Source organism: Artemia sp. Qi Xiang Cuo, chromosome 2 (genome assembly GCF_049724085.1).
Source record: "Artemia sp. Qi Xiang Cuo chromosome 2, ASM4972408v1, whole genome shotgun sequence".
Classification (NCBI taxonomy): domain Eukaryota; kingdom Metazoa; phylum Arthropoda; class Branchiopoda; order Anostraca; family Artemiidae; genus Artemia; species Artemia sp. Qi Xiang Cuo.
This window is the reverse complement of record NC_142795.1, coordinates 46,614,886-46,636,955: the sequence shown is the minus strand read 5'-3', so window position 1 is coordinate 46,636,955 and position 22,070 is coordinate 46,614,886. Positions and strand designations below refer to the sequence as shown.

At 36.0% G+C, this 22,070-nt stretch overlaps 1 protein-coding gene across 1 annotated transcript in view; it reads left to right on the top strand.

Annotated features, from left to right (window-relative positions):
* Positions 1-22,070, top strand: part of LOC148955285 (uncharacterized) — a 287,431-nt gene that overhangs the window by 193,909 nt on the left and 71,452 nt on the right. Inside the window, exon 4 of the mRNA XM_089108128.1 lies at positions 5,883-5,980. Within this exon, the coding sequence (XP_088964254.1) occupies positions 5,883-5,980 (98 nt within the window). The remainder of the gene's footprint in view (positions 1-5,882; positions 5,981-22,070) is intronic.

The following is a 22,070-nucleotide window of genomic DNA, read 5'->3' as shown; positions in this document are numbered from 1 at the left end:
AGTCAACCTGGTACATTGACGATTAATCACTCCAGTTTTTGTTAAGAAAAAAACGATTTTTTTGTTATTTTATTAAAATAATTCTATATTAGAAGATAAATAGTAATTTTAAAAACGCGAGAAAAGTTGACAAACAAATACTTTGCGCTATTATTGTAAAATTAAGAACTCCAAGATATTTTTGTTTGATCAAGTCGAAGCAATAAATATATAATTAAAGCGTTGGTCCATCGTAACTTCTTTTTGCTATTAACAATTAGAACGAACATAAAGGGACAACTGGTAAAAATCTCTTAATTAGACAGTAAAACTAAAAAATGTTTAATCCAAAAACAATAATTAAAGTTTGAATAATCTCGCTTCACATCCTGGGGCCCTTATTAAAGGAAAAAATAGTTAAAACAAAGTTAAGAAAAAACACAAAACAATACTATACAGTAAACAAAAAGAAAAGCGAAATAAAAACTGACATTTTAACAAAATCAAGTGCAGCAAAGAAGAAAAGCACCAAAAATTGTGCAACAAGGCAAAATTTGTGCTATATGTTCTCTGCATGTTCGAAGTCTCTTCTGATATTTCTAGGGATGATTCGGAAATACATAGTGTATATTACAGATATCTTGCCTCGTTGAATAGTTATTTATGCTTTGGTATTTTACCATGCTAGTTTTTGTTTAAATATGAGTCTTTTTTTTGTTTCTTATATAGTTTCTCGTGTAGCGTTTGTTGTGTATTTTTTTTGTTTTGTTTTTTTGGGTAAAGACATCCTGATCTAAAGCCAAAATAATTGGAATTATATTATTAGTTTCATAAAAAACAGTTTTTTTAATTTATATTGTCTTATTAAGGAACTTTAGTGGTTTTCAGTATATTTTTGTTTCTATTGTAAATGGGGAAAAAATGTGGTCTAAGAAACTATTTTGGATATTCCTGGATATCTTGATGCCTATATGAATATTCAGATGCTTGGATAAATCCCATTAAAAAGGAAACATGTTATAATATTGTATTTATAGGGTTTTCCTCCTGTATGAGATCAACCTGTAAGTTCACAGAAAAATAAGAACTGCAAGAAAATACTTTAAGTTCTAACTGCACTTAGAACTGAACGAAAGAAGTTTATTACATATTTCGTATTTAATTGCCTTTCTCCTATGTACACTAGCATGTGACTTAAATATTGAAAACTCCAAGGAAAAACTATATTGCAAGTCTCGCGTTTATAAGGTTTACTCCTGTATTCACTCGGGTATGACTGGATTAATGAGAACTAGGAGAAAAACTTTATTTGGCACTTTAAAACTTTTTTCCTGTGTGGATTTTTTAATGTTTGCTCAGATGAGAAGTTGTAGAAAAGTTTTTGTCGTATATACCACAGTTGCAATGTTTTTTTTCCCTTTGTGAATCGTCATATGTGAATAAATTAGAACTCAGAGAAACTGTTTTACTGTATAGTATTCATTTGTAAAGCTCTTCTCCTCTAAGAAAAATTATATGTGTTGTTGAAGAAAAAAGTAAATTATATATTTTCCGTTGATTATATTACTCTTTCTCCAAAGATTTTTTTTCGGAAACGCAACATCTTGCATACTTTTCTCGTAATTTTCAGCCGATTGTTCCTAATTCAGTTACAATTTTATCATGGAAAAAATTTGTAGAGCAGATAGAGAGCAGATAGAATTCCAACAAGTTTTTTTTTCTTCCGAATATGTTTTTTTTTTATTGCATTTAGCTCATCTTAGCGTATTTTTATTATTTTTCTGATTGAACACGAAAATCTCTATGTCCACGACTTAGGGACCTAGGCCTTTTTAGAGTTAGGCGCTGATCGTGCTTTTCGAATTTCTTTAATTTGGACATTTTTACTTATATCTTTGAATTATTATTACACTGCCTCTCAATGACAAGAATTTTTTTCCGTATGTTTTGTTCATTTTATAAAATTCATCTTAGCATATTTATTATTTTTAGAGTCGAATGTTATGAGGTTATACGGCTCCGTCGCTAACCCTTCTGGGTGCGGAATCATGCGCCTTATTCAACTTTCTTTAATTTAGGCCTTTTTGCTTATATTTTACCATTTGTGGGTTTTTAACTTTTTTTTTCTATTTATTGAGATTTAACTGCTTATTTTCATGATTAATTTTATGATTTTGCACCTCATTTTTTTTTTCGAGTTTTAATTGCATTTTATTTTTAATTCCAACTTTTAACTTTTTTTTAATTTCAACTCTTATATTGGTTATTTTTATCTTTTTCAAGATTTTTGTGCTTCCTCACGGGCATTCGGACAGATTGGCATTTTTAAGACTCTCAGTCCTGAATTTATTTGACTTATCTCTTCCTACACTTTTTTTTAATTTACAGCTTTTGCCAACATTTTACCCTTATTAACTTTTCAAACGTTTCATTTTTCCTTTCATTAATTTATAACTGCTTTTTTCCTGTAATTTCCTGATTTTATTTTGGATTTTCTAAATTTCAAGTTTTAAATTGCTTATTCTTTTATTTTCGAGATATTAATTTTTTCCTTACGGGTTTTGCCTATCCCAGCATCGTGTTTTCTTTTTCTAGCTATTTTTAGTGGTCGTGGGAGGCTTTTCTTTATATTGAGCGGTAGTGAGGGTTAGGAACGGATAATAATAAGGGGCACAGGGGGATAATCACCGCACTTTATAGCTGGATACTTTATAGAATTGTTCATTATAATTTATGTTAGTTTTTGCCCTGCTGAAGACAATGCTTAGCTCTTTACCTTTGTTGAAAACAAAGTCATTTTTTAATTAATTTCATAAAAAAGCCTAGTACCATAGTGACGATGCGCTGGGGGCCTACCATGACGGCGCAATGGTCTCTTGTCAGCCCGACCCACCCCCACACTGCTCGTATGACGCCCTGTATCACCACCTAGCGCAACGACACTCTTGTGCTAAGGTTGCCCTTTTTAAGAATGTTTTTTTTTTAATTAGTGTTTAATTTTTTTGTTATTTCAAAAATTAGTGTCTATTTTTTTTTTAAATATCTGTTTGTGTTTCTCGGTCAAGTTTCGTTGAAACCCTTTCTCACACTTTAACTGAGACGTTGTAACATAAACTTCAGACAATACATACATATGAGAGGCTAAGAAACGTAGCTCAGAAAAGCCCAAGTTCATTACTTTCAGACAAGTAAAACTACCAAGTAGCAAAGTAACGATCCTATATAATAAGATTAAGACAACACACCTAAAAAACTCGAAGAAACCTATCATAGGCAGCGCAATAGCGCCGCCTAAGTGAAGAAAGACGTGGGCACAGTGTATTATTTATTCATTTTTTTTTTGGGGGGGGGGGTTGTTTTATTTTAGACAAGGGCATTTCGTATTAGAGCAATTGCCGTAGAAACTTCGAAAAGGGCTCATTCAATTGGAAATTAAAAGGGCTAGTACCCTTTTTATAGTCGAATGTGGTTGGATGCCACTCCCCCCCCCCCTCGCACGCCCACCATTTCCCCAAAGATATCGAATCAAAATTTTGAGATAGCCATTTTGTTTAACGTAGTATAAAATTCTGGAAATTAGGTCTCTGAGGATGACAACCCCCTCACAGCTCTCAGGGCAAGTGTTGTAATTTATGACCTAGGGGCATATAAGGTGACCCTTCTAGGTTAATGAGCAAGAAACTGTTTGGCCCCGAACCCCTCTGAAACGGTGATCAGTACCGTCGGCGGGGACTGTAAAATCCACTCGTATTTTCTTCCCCATTAACATAAAACTACACAAAATAAGGAAAAAGTTTTCCCTATGTCTAGTAACTTGCAATAATATTGGACGCTATGCTAAAGTCTAAGAATCAACATTAAAAAAAACAGACGAGACTATATATTGTCCAAAAGCCTCCTAAAATAGAGTAAGGGAGAAGGCGCCGTCTTTGGTCTAAAAAAGTCAGGGCTGTGAGTCTCAAAATGCCAATCTGTCCGTGCGCCCATAATGAAACATAAAAATATTGAAAAAAATAAAATAACCAACATACAAGTAGAAATTGAAATAAAAACGAATTGTTAAAAGTTGGAATTAAAAAAAAATGCAGTCAAAACTCGAAAAACAAACAAATCAGGTGTTAATATCATGGAATTAAGCAGTTCAAACTTAATAAATGGAAAAAAACACGTTAAAAACTGATAAATGGTAAAAAATAAGCATACAGTCCTACATTAAAGAAAGTCGATTAGGGCCCGTGTTCCCTAACCCAGAAGGTCCAGCGCTCTAAGACGGAGTCGTATAACTTCACCCCGTTGGATTCAGAAAATAATAAAATTTGGTAAGATAAACAAAATATAATGAGCAAAACATAATAACAAAACAAAAATCCATGTCATTGAAAGGTAACTCATTTCAAAGATAGAAGCAAAAAGGTATAAATTAAAGAAAATCAAAAAGAACGGTCTGTCCCAAATTTTAGAAGGGCCAGGGTCCCTAGGACATGGACATAGAGACTTGCCCGTTCGATCTGAAAAATAATAAAAATATGCTAAGATGAACAAAACATACTGAAAAAAACATATTCGGAAGGAAAATGAACTTGTTTGAAAATAAGTGTATGTGCTTAGTATTTGTTGATTCTTTAAAGTTCTTCATGATAAAATTTTAATGAAAAAAGGAACAATTGGCAGTAAAATATAAGAAAAGAGCGATATATGCTTTCAAGATGTTGCGTTTCAGAAAACAATCTTTAGAGAAACAGTAATATAATTCACCTATAAAACTTAAAAACAACTTCTTACCTGTGATTGATGACAAGGATCTTATTAGAAAGAAAAGTTAGGAGCTCTTAAGTTGTAAAGAGGGGAAATGCTACGGATCGACCGTTATCCCGCTGTACGCAGTGGAAATTTACCCCCTGTGACTCCTGTTATCCGTTCCTTTCCCTCCGCTATCCCTCAATATGAAAAACCCCACATAGGACCACTAAAAGCAGCTAATGAAAGAAAGACCGATGCCGGGATAGGATTTGGGGTCAGGGCATTACCACGCTTCTTCTAGTGTTGTTTTTCACAAGGGTGAAATAAACTGGCACTGGAACTGTATGAAGCCTAGCAGAGATAACTATCACATCTTTCACAATTGACATAAAACTGGACGGGAAGATGTTCAGGAATATTTTGGACATGGGATAAGGAACAAAAAAGTGATTAGGAACCCCCTAATGTGTAGGAAATATGATGAGAATGCACACCTAGCTTACTACTGTTATTATGATGCAACCGATCGAACCGATCGAGTAAAAAAAAGAAGCAAAACAAAAACACGATAAACACAGATCATCTTGAACAACCTGAGTAGCCCACCATAAGGCATTTAAGAAAGCAGCTTCTTAGTGTAGCCACTTTTGACGCTTCTCATTTCTTCTACGGACATCATCCAGGAGTTTAGCAAGTCTATTTCATGCCAACACAGGGGTGTTACCAGTACAAAAGGGCAGCCAAACCAGGTACTACGCATATTTATAAAATTACTTCCTAGTATATCACCATGTGTGACGAGAACCTAAATAGTGAAAGAGCAAGCACGTGCAGGACAATTAGCGTATTATACATGGACGCTAGGAACACGCTGACTAATATTAAAAATGAAATGGTAAAAAGCAGAACATATATGACCTACACCAGTTATTAAATATTTATTTCTAACAGCGAGAGTAAAAAAAAACATTCAAAACAAAACTCATGTGTTTTATTGTTTTGGTTTAAAAATCTATATTTAGCTTTATCAAATTTAGCAGGGTACGAGTGAAAAAATAGAGAAAAATAATTTTTTATGTTTCACGTTTTAACTTATATTATCTAGGGCTATGGAATGACAGAAGTGGGTGGCATTACAACAACATTTTCTTTGCCTTCCTCAGGGCAAAATGTGGCTTATCGTCCCCTTGAAGAGGCAGTAAAATTCTATGAAGCTCCTTTGGGAAGTATTGGACGGCCAAATCTTTACGTCGAAGTCAAAGTAAGCAATATTCAGATATACATAGACTCCTAGCTTTACTTTCAGTGTTGCTCTTTGCTACAGGGGCAATTTTTGGCGATTTTTGTGCAGACTTGGCGGAATTGTCTTTCGATCAATCATGGTCAAGGAATCTCCCTCTTCTATCCTTTAATAATTCTTTAATAAAATATCCCTGGCACATTAACAATCCAGCTTATAATCATTTCCACCTATCTATAGAAATAAAAAAAAATTAAGCGTAATAATATTAGCGCTACGAAAATATTCACAAATTAATTCTAGCAGAAATATTTTAAATTTGAATAATGCAATAAATTAATTAGTAGTAACATGTGCTGTATTTTTGCTATTCAAAAGGACTAACTCACCTAATTTACGTGTTTTGGTATATTCCTCAAAAATATCATAGGCAAATGCAATAGCGATGCCTAAGTAAAGAGCGATGTGGGCAATATGTAATTTTTGAAACCGATGAAAGGACCAGTAATTTAGTCTTTGAAAATGTCAACCCCTCCCCTCAAAACCCTCAGGGATTGGGCTATAAGCTATGCTAGTTGCCCATTGTAAACACATAAGGATTTTTGTGGAATGGGTGATCGTAAAAACTTCGGAGGGGGCTCTTTCGATTGGAAATCGGAAGCTCTGGTGGTTTTTTTGAGACTCAAAAGTGATCCCAGGGTAACTAGTCACCAACCCCCTCATTTCCCCAAATACATTCGATCGAAATTTTTAGATAGTCATTTTGTTCGAAATAGTTCAAAGATCATATAACAATACCTCCAGAGTAGACACCCCCCCCCCCGAGCCCGGGACTGAGGGTTGTAAGTCATGTTGGGGGTCATACAAGGTGTTCATTGAAATTGAAAGTTTTAGTGCCCTTTTTGAGAGTCAAAAGTGGTTGGAGGATATATAATGATGTACTCTCAAAAAATAGAAAATCAAAGTCTATACCTATTCGCCTTAAAGACAAAATGACAGAATAATTGAACCTTTGCTTGCACTTGACGCATTTAATAATTATTTTTCTAATGTTCCCCATACTGACTCCCGCTCCTCCTTACAGGCTGTACTCCCTTGCTTCAATTTATGATCCATGCTTTTCTGCCCAACTGATGGCAATGAGGTACTTCAAATCATCGGTTCTCTCCCTATTAGTTTTACACCTGACTGTTTTGGATTAACTAATAAGCCTTTGAAGGCCGTGTCTCCTATTCTTCGCAAGTCCACCAAACACATTGATGAGTCCCAAAATATTTTTAACCTCTAGAATTCTCCCTGCTTTACTACATTCAGCCCTGGTTAATCCAGTTCTAAAGGAGGGTGATCCAACTGATATACGTAACTATTTTCAACTCTCAAATCTTCACGTTCTAAAGTGCTCGAGAGAATCATCTTCAGACGGCTGTCTCCCTTTCTGTTTGACAGTCAGCACTCCGTTTCCTTGATATCTCCTCTCATGTTCCCCTCTCTTGGTTCGATACTTATCTATCTGGAAGGGTACAGAGTGTGAGCTTAGGTGGAGTATCCTCTCAGCTCTTACCTGTTAGGAGGGGTGTCCCGCAAGGCTCCGTTCTAGGCCTGATTTTATTTCTCCTATATATCAATGATCTTATTATGGACCTGGGCCCTTCAGTATATCCTGTACTATTTGCTGATGACAGCAACTTCTTCATCACTGGCACCGATTTACCACCGGCAATAACCTCTGCTCAAGTCCTTCTGAACAGAGCCCAGGTGTGGTGCCTTACGAATAACATGACCATTAATAGCAAAAAAAGTCAAGTAGTAATATTCAGAACCCCCTACAACAAAGACGTAATCCAACCCGCTCTTGTACTCAAGTCTCAAGTACTGATCCGACATCCTCCCACAAGTAAAGGTTGCCAGGTTTCTTTGTGTACTTATTGACTCATGCTTGTCATTCTCTAATCATATTTCTTACATCACAGCAATAATTTTGAGACAAGTAGCTATGATTAACCGTGTGAATTATTTTCTTCCTCCTGACATCGTAGTTACCCTCTATTATTCCTTTATTTTTTCCTTACTTTTCTTATTGCGGATCAGTTTGGGGAAATACAAACCGGTCCTTCACTAAAAAACTCAAATTTGCCCAAAACCGTGCCATTAAAGCAGCTTTTCGGCTTCCCCGTCTATATCCAACCCGTGATTTGTACTCAGATTTTGGCATAGCTCCACTGGATCGAATCATACAAAAACTAAACTTATCGCTCGCTTACTCTGCTTTCCACAACAATCTTCCTCCTCGACTACTAACCTATTATAATATTAATAATTCGGAAGCCCACTGTCTCCGTTCATCCAAAAGAGCCTTTATAATTCCTAAATGCGTTTCTAGTGCTGCCCAGCAATCTTCCATTTACGAATTTATTATTCAATGGAACAAAATACCCTCCAGTGTTGAGCTAGCCACAAGTTTTTGCACGCTGTACAACAATGTAACAAAACTTGATAATATAATTTAATCTGTTAACTTTTACCAATTTGCTTTAATTACCCATGTTTTATTCTTCCATCTTTCTTTTTCAGTGTCACTTTAATTTTTTCTCTTTTTTTGGTCCTTAACAAGTTCTCTTCTAGGATCTTTATTATTATTGATGTTTGTGTTATGTTTTTATTCGAATAATAAATTCAATTGAATAAATTGAATAATAAGGATAACCCCCCCTCACGCCCAATATTTCCCAAAACATATCCAATCCAAATTTTTATACAGCTATTTTTTCAGCATAGTTTAAAGGTTCAATATTTATATCTTTGAGGATGTCAACCCCCACAGCCCTCAGGGCAAGGGCTGTAAGTTAGGCAATTCGTCCATTGCTTACATATATGATGTGTTAATGAGGAAGTCATGTACGTTTGACCTTTACTTTCCAAAAATACGAAGGACATTTAGGTGAGCTTTTCAGAGAACGTAAAGGTGAGTGTTGAATTAATTCAAAACACATATGTGCATACTGGTTGTCAAAAGGGCGTAACTCAGGAATGACTGAGTATATTAATTTGAAACTGTCAGGAAATGACGAGGGAAATGATCAATTGACAAAAAAGGCAATATTTGGACGATACAACAACTACTACTACTACAACTACCACTAGTGCTACTGCTACCACCACTACTGCTACTACCACCGCTAATACTACAGCCTCTGTGGCGAGTACTACCAAGGCTGAAGATATTGAAATAAACAGCTGAGGAAATGTTCAAGGAAAAGTTAAACTAAATCATAAATCAAAACATACTATTTGCATATAGATTGTCAAAAGAGCGTATCAGTAATATTTTTGGAATGGCTTACCGTATCAAGATAAAACTTCCTGGGTATCATGAAGGTGGTATTCAACTGATCAAAAGGCAACATTTAGTATACATGCAACTACTGCTATTAATACTACTGCTACTACTGTTACTATTACTATTAAGACAACACTTTTACTGCTATTACTGCTCCTACTACAACTATGATACTACAGCTAATAAGGCTAATGGTATAAAGTTGAAAATTTGACAGAATATTGACGGGAAATCTGAACTAAATTTGAGCGGATTATAAAAAGGGCGTGTCTCAAGAAAAGATTTGAGTAATAAATTAACTACTACTAAACTTCTCCAACTACTATTACTACTACTACTAAGAGTATTAAGATGAAAAGAGTGTAAAAAGGGGGTCAAAAGGGTGCATCAGCAATATTTTTGGGACGTTTTATCGTATCAAGATGAAACTTCCAGGGTATCATAAGGGGGATATTCAACAGACCAAAAGGCAACATGTACGTGCTACTTCTGCTACTAATACTGCTGCTACTACTGTTAGCACTACTATCGGTACAACATTACTACTGCTACTATTTCTCCTACTACTACCGCTACTACATTGATGCTATTACCATTAAGGCTAAGTGTATAAAGGTGAACATTTGACAGAATATTGAGGGGAAATTTGAACTAAATAAAATTAATTATGTGCACGCAGATTGTCAAAAGGGCGCATCTCAAGAATGGATCTGGGTATGAAGTTGAAACTTTCAGAGAATGCTTTTAGGAAAAGTTCAATTGACCAAAAGGCAATTTGTATACGTAACTACTAATACTACTACCACTGCTACTTTTACTACTGCTTCAACTTCTACTACTAAAACTACTACTGCTACTACCCTGACTACTACCTCTATTGCAACTACTTGTAAGGCTAGTAGAATGCATATATGGAATTTGCACAGACGTATAGGAATTACCATGCTATTTGCACAGACGTATAGGAAAAACATTTTCAGAGTATGTACATATGGATTTGCTTGCCTTATGTTCCTTGGCGTCTTTCCAGAGCTTGTACTTATGGATTTGGATGGATTATGTTCCTTCCTATGCTATTCTAAGGGTTTATGTTCCTCCTATGCTATTCTAAGGGCTTATGTTCCTCCTATGCTATTCTATAGCGCTATGTTCCTTCCTATGCTATTCTAAGAGTTATGTTCCCTCCCAAGCTATTCTAAGGGCTTATGTTCCCTCCCATGCTATTATAAGGGGTTTATGTTCCCTCCCATGCTATTATAAGGATTTATTTTCCCTCCCATGCTATTCTATAGCGCTATGTTCCTTCCTATGTTATTCTATGGAACCTCTACACGTGATTAAACACGTTTTGCTTCCCTTTCCTTGGTACCTTTCCAAACAAGCGGGGATTCCCCACCGGTTCCTAAACATTGCAAAAAAGATAGCAGTATGAATGGGGATTCCCCACACAAGTTTGTTTCAATTCCAAGTTTTCAACCAGACAATTTTTTGAGCCAACATCCGTTTTTTAGGGGCCAATCAGAGACAGCGGAGGTATTTACTCCTCTCTCTGTCTATCCCACTCAATTTGTTGTTGTTGCTAGCTCAGTTTCATTGTGGCAGTGAGAGTGTCAACACATGACAAAATGTTCCATACATGCCTGCTATGTATGTACACACTGGGCAGCTGGTCATCATGTGAGAATTACACAATGATTGATGAGTATGATGAAAAGTGTAGATTATGCAACCCGTGTAAATTGCATAGAGGATATGCTGTACAAATTTAAGGTTGTAATTCCTGTAATGAAGAGGTGTGTGACTCTCATCCTAGAGGGCACCTATGCTCCAATTGCCACTATGATAAATGTAATCAATGGGAGAATACATATCCCGGTATGATTCGAAAGAATCCTAAGCGTGATTTTAGTTTATTTCTACGAGATTGGTATCGTCGTGGTTTTAGATTGTTCTGGGAGGAGGAACCGGGTCAGCGATTCAACTGTTGGAACAACAAAATAATTTGGTTTCTACGTCATCGTTTTGAAGACAATGACTACTACGATTATAAGCCCACTGATTTTTATTAGGCTGTGACGGAATGTGATTCGCCACTTGAGGACACTGTTTGTGACATTACTTCAAATAAACAAATTGAAACATGTGAATTCTATAGAATGAATGAGAATAGCAACATTGACTATACAAAGTGATATGACAAGAGTGAAGTTACACTCTACTGTAGAAAATGCGACCCTGACATTGCAGTACGTCAGGATCAGTATACTGTGAATTCAGATAATCTACTTGCATTAGTTGTTGTCGACAAATGCCTAGTAGAAGATGAAATCTAAAGAGTAGAAAAGTCATTTTTATTATGTACATAAGTTTTTCATTAATTAATAAAAAATTTAACAAACATTTTTAGATCAATGTATTAGTAGGATACAAAAATCAATATTAAACACGCTTGTACGTATTTTTTCCACTAGGAAGTCGTTCAATCAAGGTATGTTAACGTAAGTCTTAAGAAACTACTTGTAGGTTTTGCTATGGCATCTGAAAATGACAAATATGATCGCATGAAAGCCGAATGTCTTAGTCGTTAAATCCTGTACTCTACGTTGATTTTTAGTAATAGTTTTCCCACTGTTTTCAATAAAGTTACTGATGTATGGAGTGTAGAATTTATACGGTAAGCTAAAAAGATCAAAAAATTCAATATTCTTCGCTGTTTGAAAGATGCATAGCCAATGACCTGTCTTCAAAGTCGATGGACTGCTATTAACAATGATTAGGGTATTGTTAACACTTGGAATTTTTTCAATGAAGTCCAATGTTATACAATAGGACTTTTACTGGGACATGTATGGATCCATACTAAATACGTTGATTATTTGGTTTGTGTTCATGTTGCTAGGTCTAGTAGAACACTGCCGTCGGATGTGATTTCCCATTAGGTTTCAAATGGACTCAACTATATTGGCATGATACTTTTTGTCAAAGTATTAGCAAATGTACACTCTAAACATACATGCACTGTTCGTAATATGTTCATATCCTGAGTCCCCGACATGTCCAAAACAATTGCTCCATGATTTTTCGAAAACATTGAATTGGTTATTCCATTTTCAAATAGTTGAGAGTCATGATCTAGGGATGCATGGTCAACTCGTACAGAGTTCTATAGGATTTTTTGTCAAATGATAGAGTGTACAGTGGAATACCGTTCGCTTTACACCGAAGGCGAGAGAGATTAAGAATATTAAAATAATGGAGCGATTAAATCCAAGATGCAGCGATATTGCCACTCTTGACAAAGGCCAAAGTCAATTTTGATGGGAATTCGCCGTTGATACATGTTGAATTAGAATAACTACGAGAACCAACGGTACTATGACGTTTATTGGTGATCGTATGGGGAACAAGAAGTTTAGTGTTGTTACCATTGGTGCTTAGCTTTTACACTGCCAATGCAAAAGAGCTCATAACTTGTTGTTTTCGGACGTGGAGAATTGCCGATGTGATAATGACATTTGCATCGGGTGCTGCAGGAAGTGATTTTCTCAGAATGAAATTCGATGGGGCCAGTTGCAACTTTATGTCAATCTTGACATTGGGGGGTAACCAATGAGATATATTGAATATCTCATGATTTAATTTTCCAACCAGATGATACTCCTGGCTCACGGCAGTAGTCAACCCATCATCAGTATCAACACCTGATCGATATTCATAGCCCAATGATTGTCCTATCAACTCCTTGTATGTCTTTGATGTCATCATCATATATTGTATTTAGCTTGCATAGTTTGATAAATTATTGCTAGTGCTCACCAATGTTCCATTAATAAATACATTAATTTGTTTGAATAGTTTGTGTAGAATACAGTTTTCGTAGGAGAGACCATCGGCAACAGTTGGAGTTGTATTATCTGACTTTTTCTTCACCACAACATTTAAATCAATAAATTTTGATGACAAATCAATGAAATAGTCTTCATTGGAAAATATTTGAAAGTGTATATTTTCCGAGAGGGGTTGCTGGGGGTGAAATTGTTCATAATAACCATACTTGAAAATGACATCAACATTTTCAGCATTGAATAGATTCAATGAGGAACTGATTGATGGGTATGATTCCTTATGGGGGAGATAAGTCATCTTAAGAGAAGAAATCCTTCTTTGATCTAGCAGTCTTTTTTCTTTTTCTTCTTCTGCTTATTTGTCTTCCTTGTTTTATTCCTCAAAGTCCTTGGTGATGTCTTTCGCTTCCCGCCTGGGTAGAAACTGATGAGTGAATGACGCGCACGCATCCTTTTCAATCCCTCCCCATTTTGCCGAGATTTTAATTGCTGACCAATGGCTCTTGCTGAAGATCTAATATTTTCCTTAAAACTGTCCTTGAAATTCTTGCCCGACCCCCAGTTCTGTAGTGTTGAAGCAGCAAAATTTGATGCAGCAGGTACAAGATTTTTTCTGGCAAGAGGTAGTGCAGAACGAAATAGCTTAGCAAACCAGCTACCAAGACCATAGCCAGACATTGTAGTACGCCCCTTGTAATAGTCCAATCCATTGCCTATTTGACGTGGGCTCAAAGCATCAACATAGCCATCGATATCGGGGCAGACAAGTGCAATCCTGCTATTATTCGTTTTAGGTGGCTGTGTTGTCAGCGATAATGGGTGGAAAATGACATTTAATCACTGCTTAACTTTTCGTAACTGCTAGAGGATCACCCAATTCACTTTTTAGCGTTAACTGACAGAGTTCGAAATACGAAGTGTTTACAGAAACATACTGAAGATGCTTTATGTTATAGTGATGAACAAGTTCATGGGTTGTTTTTTCGTTCAAGAACACGTAGGAGGGGGACATTTGAATTACCAACTCTCGATGTTTCCACAAAAGATGCATAGAGAAATATGCAAGAGTCCGAGGCGAAAGCAGGTGGATAATCAGCAAAAATAACTTGATCCATCCCGTAAACGGTGGCAGCATTTTTCCCATTGATCATATTCTGTTTAAAGCCAAGAACGTCTCTCAGATTATCATTGAGAATAATTATTTCACTGTCAATAGGTGAGGTAATGTCAATCCTATCGTGTTCCAATGAATAAATGAAACGGAATGTACTATTCATACGATATAAGAATTTTCTATTGATTGTACGATACAGATCTCTCATATCATCATATTCAATATATTTCAATTTAACATAAGGATTTGCGCTAGATTCAAGTGCTTCAACCCATTCATATTCTGAAAAGAGTGACAAATCGATTGGTATAACCTCCTTATAATACAAGCTATCCTTTGTCGGTATTTCATAGATATTTTTAAGAATACATTCGACAAGAGCCACTTCATACGTGCCATCAAATTTCATAGTGGGGGAGAGTTTTATCCAAAAATCACTTGTCTTATTCAAGTCATTGTAGAAAAGATAAGAAACGTTGGACATAAGTGTTACATAGAAATCATTGGCCATTGTCAATATCTTCAACACCGATCCAAGAATCAAAATCAGAGTTGTATCCTAGCCATCGAACAAGTAACTGTTTCTTACCCCTGCGAGTACGAGTCTTTGATATATTTTCAATTTGATAGATTTCAATATTATTTTTAACTTTTTGTAGTTCATAGTCATAAAAGCCGCCGAAAATCTCTTCATCTTTGGTATCGCGCAAACAATAATTTATGGGTTTAGTGTCTAGGATTTTTGCCACTTTAAAAAGTTCTGTGGACCACAAGTAATTCCCCTTTTCAAGAACATTAGTTGTTCTATTATTTCGAACAGTATCACCAACATTAAATTTTTTCTTCTTGACAATCGTTTCATTGGAATATTGTTTAAAAAAAGTGTCAATGGCATTATGATCAGAATAGTCAACCTATGCTTGGGTTGAATTAGACAATTATCAATGAGGTCATTTGTTATTTATTAATATGATTTTATCTAAGTTATGAATAAAAACAGATGTGTTTTTCAATGCACAATATCTCGAAATTAAAAGTCGAATAGTTTTTATCAATCGTTCGGTCAATGTGTCCTTTATCGGACTATGACTATGATAGAGCAGTGTATTATATTTCGCTAGTACTTTTGCAACATGGGGATTAACAAATTCACTACCACTATCCGTTTGAATTTTTTATACGAATCTTGCTCGAGAATAGTTTCAATGGCCTGAGCAACTTCGACACCTCTCTTCGACCGCATTAGAACGGCATATGCATAGCGACTAAAAACACTGATTGCAAGTAGAATATACTTGTACGGTGTATTATGACGTCTTTGAATCTCATCTAGAGTTAGGAGATCTGCTTGCATTATATGCAATGGGAAAAAGGCTTTAGTTTTTCGATAATGATTAGCACGAAGTCTATGATTTTTATGCAGAGTGTAACTTGATTCATTTTGTAGATAGTCTTGTACACTTTTAGCGTGAACACCAGTGACTTTGGAAAGAGTGGTGGGGGAACTTAAACTCCCCACTTCACCAATATTTTCATATACACGTTTCAGAACTTCAACTATTTTGAATGTAAACGTGTAGTGTAACGTCCGCTACCCTTTTGTATACTGGTGGTTGGAGATGGTGGTGGTGACGTTGACTTGATACGTCTTCCCTTTTGTCTAGCTATCAATGGTGTGCTGCTGCTCCTTATTGTCAAGTTTCTACTAGATGTGGAAGTATTGTTCAAAAATGATTTAAAATCTTCTTCCTCATGTTCACATTTTAATGGTGTTGACAATGGTGCATGTTTATTTAATTTTTGTCGAATTGTCTTATTGCTAGTAAGGCTTTTTGGAAAGTTTAATTTATTTAGAAAGTTGTATAGATAAGCGTCAAATGAGAATAGTCCTTTACAATTTGTAACCATATAATAGATTAAATCAAGTAGATTATAGCTCTTGCCTTGAATTATAATCTCTTTTCCATTGCCATCAACTTGAATATGATCTTGACCACTTTCCATGAGATATGTTATGAGTCGTTTACTTTGTTAACAATATGAGTGGGGCATTAGATTTCTAATTCTCGACACAAATTAATACAATTCCTCCTTCTTTAACTGTGTTCCAGCAGCAGCAGACTCTTGAGAAAATGATTCTTTTTTGTGATCAATACCAGTGGTCTTCGCCCGAGAGAGTTTATGTTTTTCCGCTCGGCGAAGTGCATCTTGAAGAAAAATCAGTTTTTTATCATCCTCAATATTCTCGTTGTCAAGGAATTTCCTCAGATTGATCCTCAAAGTTTTCCACGGGTGTGAGAGCGAGTTCTATTGGAGTCAATTTATAGGGTTTGGCCATTCTCTAGAGAAAACTGTTTACAAGTACTGCAATTATCGGTAATAAAAGTGTGAAAAAGCTACCGCCCGCCTGAAGAAGTCGTTTCCTTTTAAAATTCTTTCCTTTGTTTTTAGAGGCCAATGTACGTACAATGGAACTATGTTGCTTTGCCTGTTGCTTAACTACTTCTAGCAGTTCAACATTGCCTTCGGTAAAATTTGAACAAAGTTCAGATATTAGATTAATGAAATCATTGTCAATACCATGTTTGAGTATGGCTTTCCTAAGTGGGGGTTTTGAAGTGCTTAGAACTGAAAATAAATGTCTATTTTCATGTAGTTTCTTCAGTGTCATGATAGTAACTAATAGGTCTTTTTACTGTTGACGGGAAGATATAGTGTAATTTCATTGTCAAAAATATCTGTGACTACGCGCAAATCCTAGGGTGTGTTTTGATTAAGATCCAATAGGATTTAGCCGTAGGGTTTATTAGTTGCCTGATTGTACGCTGAGAGCAGAAATTTGGGGGCGCCTGGATATATTTGTTTATTGAGAGTTATTAGCGAGCTAGAATTACGAACAACTCTGTAGATGATATAGTAGGTGCATTTCAATGCAAGTATTCGCATACATTTGCTCTGATGAAAGAAATTGTGTAGAACCAGAGTAATTGAAGTCTGTTCATGATGAGAGCGAACGGTGAACAATAGCAAGAATTTCCTGGGACCATTGTTCAATAGATTCAGCCAGATCGTCAATAATCAGCCAAGAGTTTTGTTCAATAATGTTGAAAACATCAAGTCCCTGTATGAATTGTGTCTGCACCAATCTCGTCGTGGCAATTGCTTTTATTTTATCGTATGACTCCTGCCAAATAATGTAAGAATAGTAGATTTTTTTCGTATTTTTCACAAACATTTTATCGCAATTTTTAATTATTTTAATTAAGAGTGTTGTTTTGCACGACATTAACGGCCCAAACAGAAACGATCTGAATGGTGTTTTAAATTGATACATGTTCTCTTCAATAGTTCACCTGGACAACTAACTGTAGACTATAGTTGTCTAATGACTAAATAATTTCCCTACAAGTCCGTTCAAGAATAATAATGAGAAGAACAAAATCAATGAAGAATCATATTTCTTGTATTATAAAAAACAACACTTTACAGAAAACAAAGAAAAATACACTTTTAATTTATAATAAAAAAATGCACTAGAAAAAGCACTTTAATAAATATTCTTTATTTACAAAAAATACAACATTTAAGTCAAACTTCGTGTGTCTGTATAAAGTACACCTTCGGACTTACAAACATACCACGTGAAATCATTTCGGTTCCCGTTTCTGATTTAAAAAATAAAAGCTGATTTGGCGCCCGACGTTTCACTAGCTCTGGGTAAAGTCCACTCCAATTGGTGTAGCCCATCCGCGAGCTGATGATTTCACCGTGCGCCAAATCATCAATTAGGTTTGGGGTTTTTACTTTTGGCAGTAGAGAATCTGTGTCCCCGTAGTAGACCTCTACTTGCCCCTTCTCCAGCCACTGTATCCTAGCCACATTGTAGTAGAATTCCAACATGATCTTTTTAGAGATCTCCAAAATCGCACTGCCTGCAGCAATATTTTTATTCGGGACAATGCTTCTTTTTTTCTATTCAATAGTACCATGTCCGTGCCAATGATCGTGAAGGAAGTGTAATTTGGATCGGCAATAATTCAAGCACATTGTTTGGGATCAGTCACGACGTCACAACGATTCTTATTGCGAACACTCTGGCACATTTTACCAACAGCCGAATTCAATATAAGCTTATACATTTCTTTTTAGGCTTTTGTTTGTGCTTCAGAACGTTTCTTGACTGAGGTGTCAACAAACGTTTTCATATAGGGGTTTCGGCTAAACTGGAGCGCTCTATGAACCTTTGTGACGTTGAAACCGCTGTTGCACATCCATTTTAAGCCACATAATGTACAACAATATTTTTTTTCGGCAGAAGGTCAGCAATAAGTTTTGTTTTGAAGGTGACCAATGCAATCCGTCCACCTCGACTAAACGCCTATTGCGAGGGCTCAAAGAGTCCCTAGTCACAGGTCTACTACTGATGAACGGAAAAACAAAATCCTTTACTGAATCGTTAAGGTCAACTGGTATCTCCCCATCAATTTCAAAAAATCATCCAACCGGCCCATTCTCCTCAACACTGTCAATGTTGGGGAAATGGGGAGCTTGAGGGTCATTGAGCAATTAATAGTCATCGCGGGGTAGTGCATAATGGGAAATGGTCGAGGGGTAGAGAGAATTCATATCAAGGAAAACTGCATCCGATTTTGTCCCCGTCTTCTCTCCAGTTGGATCAGTTTCCAAGATACGATCCCCGTGAAAAACGTATCCACCCCTCATTGACCTCTTGACGAACAGGGGCTGATCGATTTTGGTGATTAGCCCAATTTTTTCGCCGCTAATTTTTAGGATGAGGTCCATTACCAGATGAGGAGATGAAAAATAATATCCTAAATCAAGATTAAATTCCCCATAGATTTTGTCCGTATTTTTACACATAATGTCTAACAAAGTTAACACATCACTCGACAAATACAGCTTGCAGTAGTCAAACACATTTTTACAACCTCCCTCTGCCAACACTTTTTTAGCAAAACTGTATTCATCGGGGGTGCACCTACGATAGTGCAGACTATCGTAAAACGATTCGATCGATGGAATAGTTTCCTCGGCGAATCTCGACATGAAACAACAATAATCAAAAGGATAGTTGCCCTTGACCGTGAACAAATCATATAAATAATTTGGATATTGTTGCTTGAGAACGAGGAAAGCGTTGCAACCGTCATCGTTTTTCTGCACAGGAATTAATTCCCTCAATTATTTGGGGAAAAAACTGTAGGAATCTAAAAGTGAATTTTATTCGTGTACTCAATGTCGTCTTCAACAAATCTCCACATAAATTCCAAAACAAGCAACTTTTCCGATGATTTAGGAATGATTTTGTAGGAAAAGCTGTGTACCACCCATGCATCATCCACTGTTCCATTTCTTTGAAGATGTGCCATTGCTGGTAGCACCTACTTCAGATCGTAGTTAGAATTATGTATAAAAACCGGAAGAAAGAGTTGCTGTTTAATTTTTAAATTGCATGAATTGTGAGCCCACCCGCGAAAAATACTTTTCCCCGTTAAATTGGGGTCAATAAGATGATTGTGATCCTGGACCGCGTCTTTTGGGGCAAGAACACCCCTACAAACCCAACAAACTGTTCCCTTTTCTAGTGCCAGTTGCTCCTTATCTGATAATGACATTGGGTAGTTGGTGTGACGCAATCGTGAAATTGCGGCGTTCGCTGTTTTTATTAAAAACACTAATAACTTCTCCATGCTACCCTCCTCATCCATAGTAAAAAAAACTCTTCCAGCTGCATTTTATTATTAGAATCGCGACGGCCATGCGCATAGGAACATGCAACCAGTTTGTGTTCCTTGACTATATTTGGCCTTGATGGGCCCGATACCTCCACCAGTCTTGATTTACAATCCAAACATACTTTATCAACTTGTAGCAGGGAATTTTGGAAGTTTTTAAATTTTAAAGTATCTTTGCCTTCTGCCGGCATTTCTGTTCTTTGATTACCATGAATTTTACGATGTCTCATGGGATCTGAGAAAATTTGTTCAGACATAAATGGAGAAATGTCTAAAAGATAGAAGTGACATTCTCCCTTCTTATTACCTTAAGATACAATTTGGATAATTGCTTTAACGGGGAAAAAATTCCAGTAGCTATTCAACGATTCGGGGAGTTCGAAGAACATTCACACCCGAATCGCAAAATTATCTACTGTCAGCGTCTTAACTGAACATGAAACTTCTGTTATCTTCGATTTCTTTCCCCCTGTCACAATTCCTGTATCGTACTGGATAACAACCACCCCCAACCCAAGATTTTCGTTTGCTTTTTCAAATATGGTTATTTCTTTTAAAGACAGTGGATACTTCCCCTCTAAACAGTCAAAATTTACTTTAGGCAAATTTTCACCATCGTTACGAGCAAGTCTTTTTCATTGTTGACTTATAATTCAATGTTTTATGGGCTGCTGCTAAAAATGCATATTTAAAGCATTGCAGCCCTGTTTCAAAATTGAAAACCTGAACCCCTCCTGTAGTCGACAAATCTGGGTGGCATTTTATTTTGTTACCCCACCCTCCCCTTAAAATAAAGTTTTTTTTAAATCTACTGAGATTCAGATCCATGTGTTCAATGTATAAAATTGTAGACCCACTACCCCTCTCATGAAACGTGTCCAAAGTCGATATTAATTTATTAACCCAGTTGAAAAAGTTACCCTCAAATTCATTTAGACCTGGGTAAAAAGTTTGATTGCCAGTTGAAAATGAAAATTAAAAATGTCCCCAGATCCCTTTTGTAAATAAACTTTTTGATTTACCGATGCCTTAACCCCCCTTGACCCCCCCCCCATTTCTGAATCTGAATCTGAATAAGTGCTCGAATTCGATCGATGTAGGTATGAAGAACATTTACAGGGTCTGTTAAAATGACACTTCCGTCAACCACGTTTTCCTCGGGGGGATTAAAATCTGCCCTATCTGTTTGCAAGTGACCTAGAGCAGATTCCAACAAATAAAATTCACGTAGTTCCGGGGACGTGACGCTATTTTTATGTCCTGCACCTATTTGCACAGGATCCAATTCACTAATTATAAAGTCATCGTCAAGAGTGTCCCCGGAAATATTAGGTACAACAATTTGTATAAAGCTATCCATTTCTTCAGTTGTAAATTGAAAATCCAGGGGGATATTAAATGACATACCTTCACTAACATCATCCGGCGAGAGGGGACAATTGCCCATGATATTTTGAAGTCCTGGGCCAGGGAAGGCAGTTGTTTTCGTAGCTTCCCCCTGAAACTAGAAAATGATTGGATTGAGTGTTTTTCTTTGACGAAAGTTTTATCACAATTATATCAAACTATTTTTTTTCTTAGTCGGATTTATCAAACAATTTTTTTTTAGGAAAGTTTTATCACAATTATAGCACACTATTTATTTATTTTTCTTAGTCAGATTTATCAAACATTTTTTTTTCTTTGAGGAAAGTTTTATCACAATTATAGCACACTATTTATTTTTTTTCTTAGTCGGATTTGTATTTATCAAACAATTGTTTTTTTTTCTTTGAGGAAAGTTTTAACACAAATATAGCACACTATTTTTTTCCTAGTCGGATTTATCAAACAATTTATTTTTTTTTTGCTTATAGCATTATTTATCAAACAAACGCATAATAAATTACGAATTTTTTGCTTATAGCATTATTTACAAAACAATTGCATAATAAATTACAAATTTTGTTAATAACACACACGCACACACACACACACACACGTACACGCTCGCACACACATGCGCACACACGTGCACACGCACACGCACACACAGACACATACATGCGCACACACACAT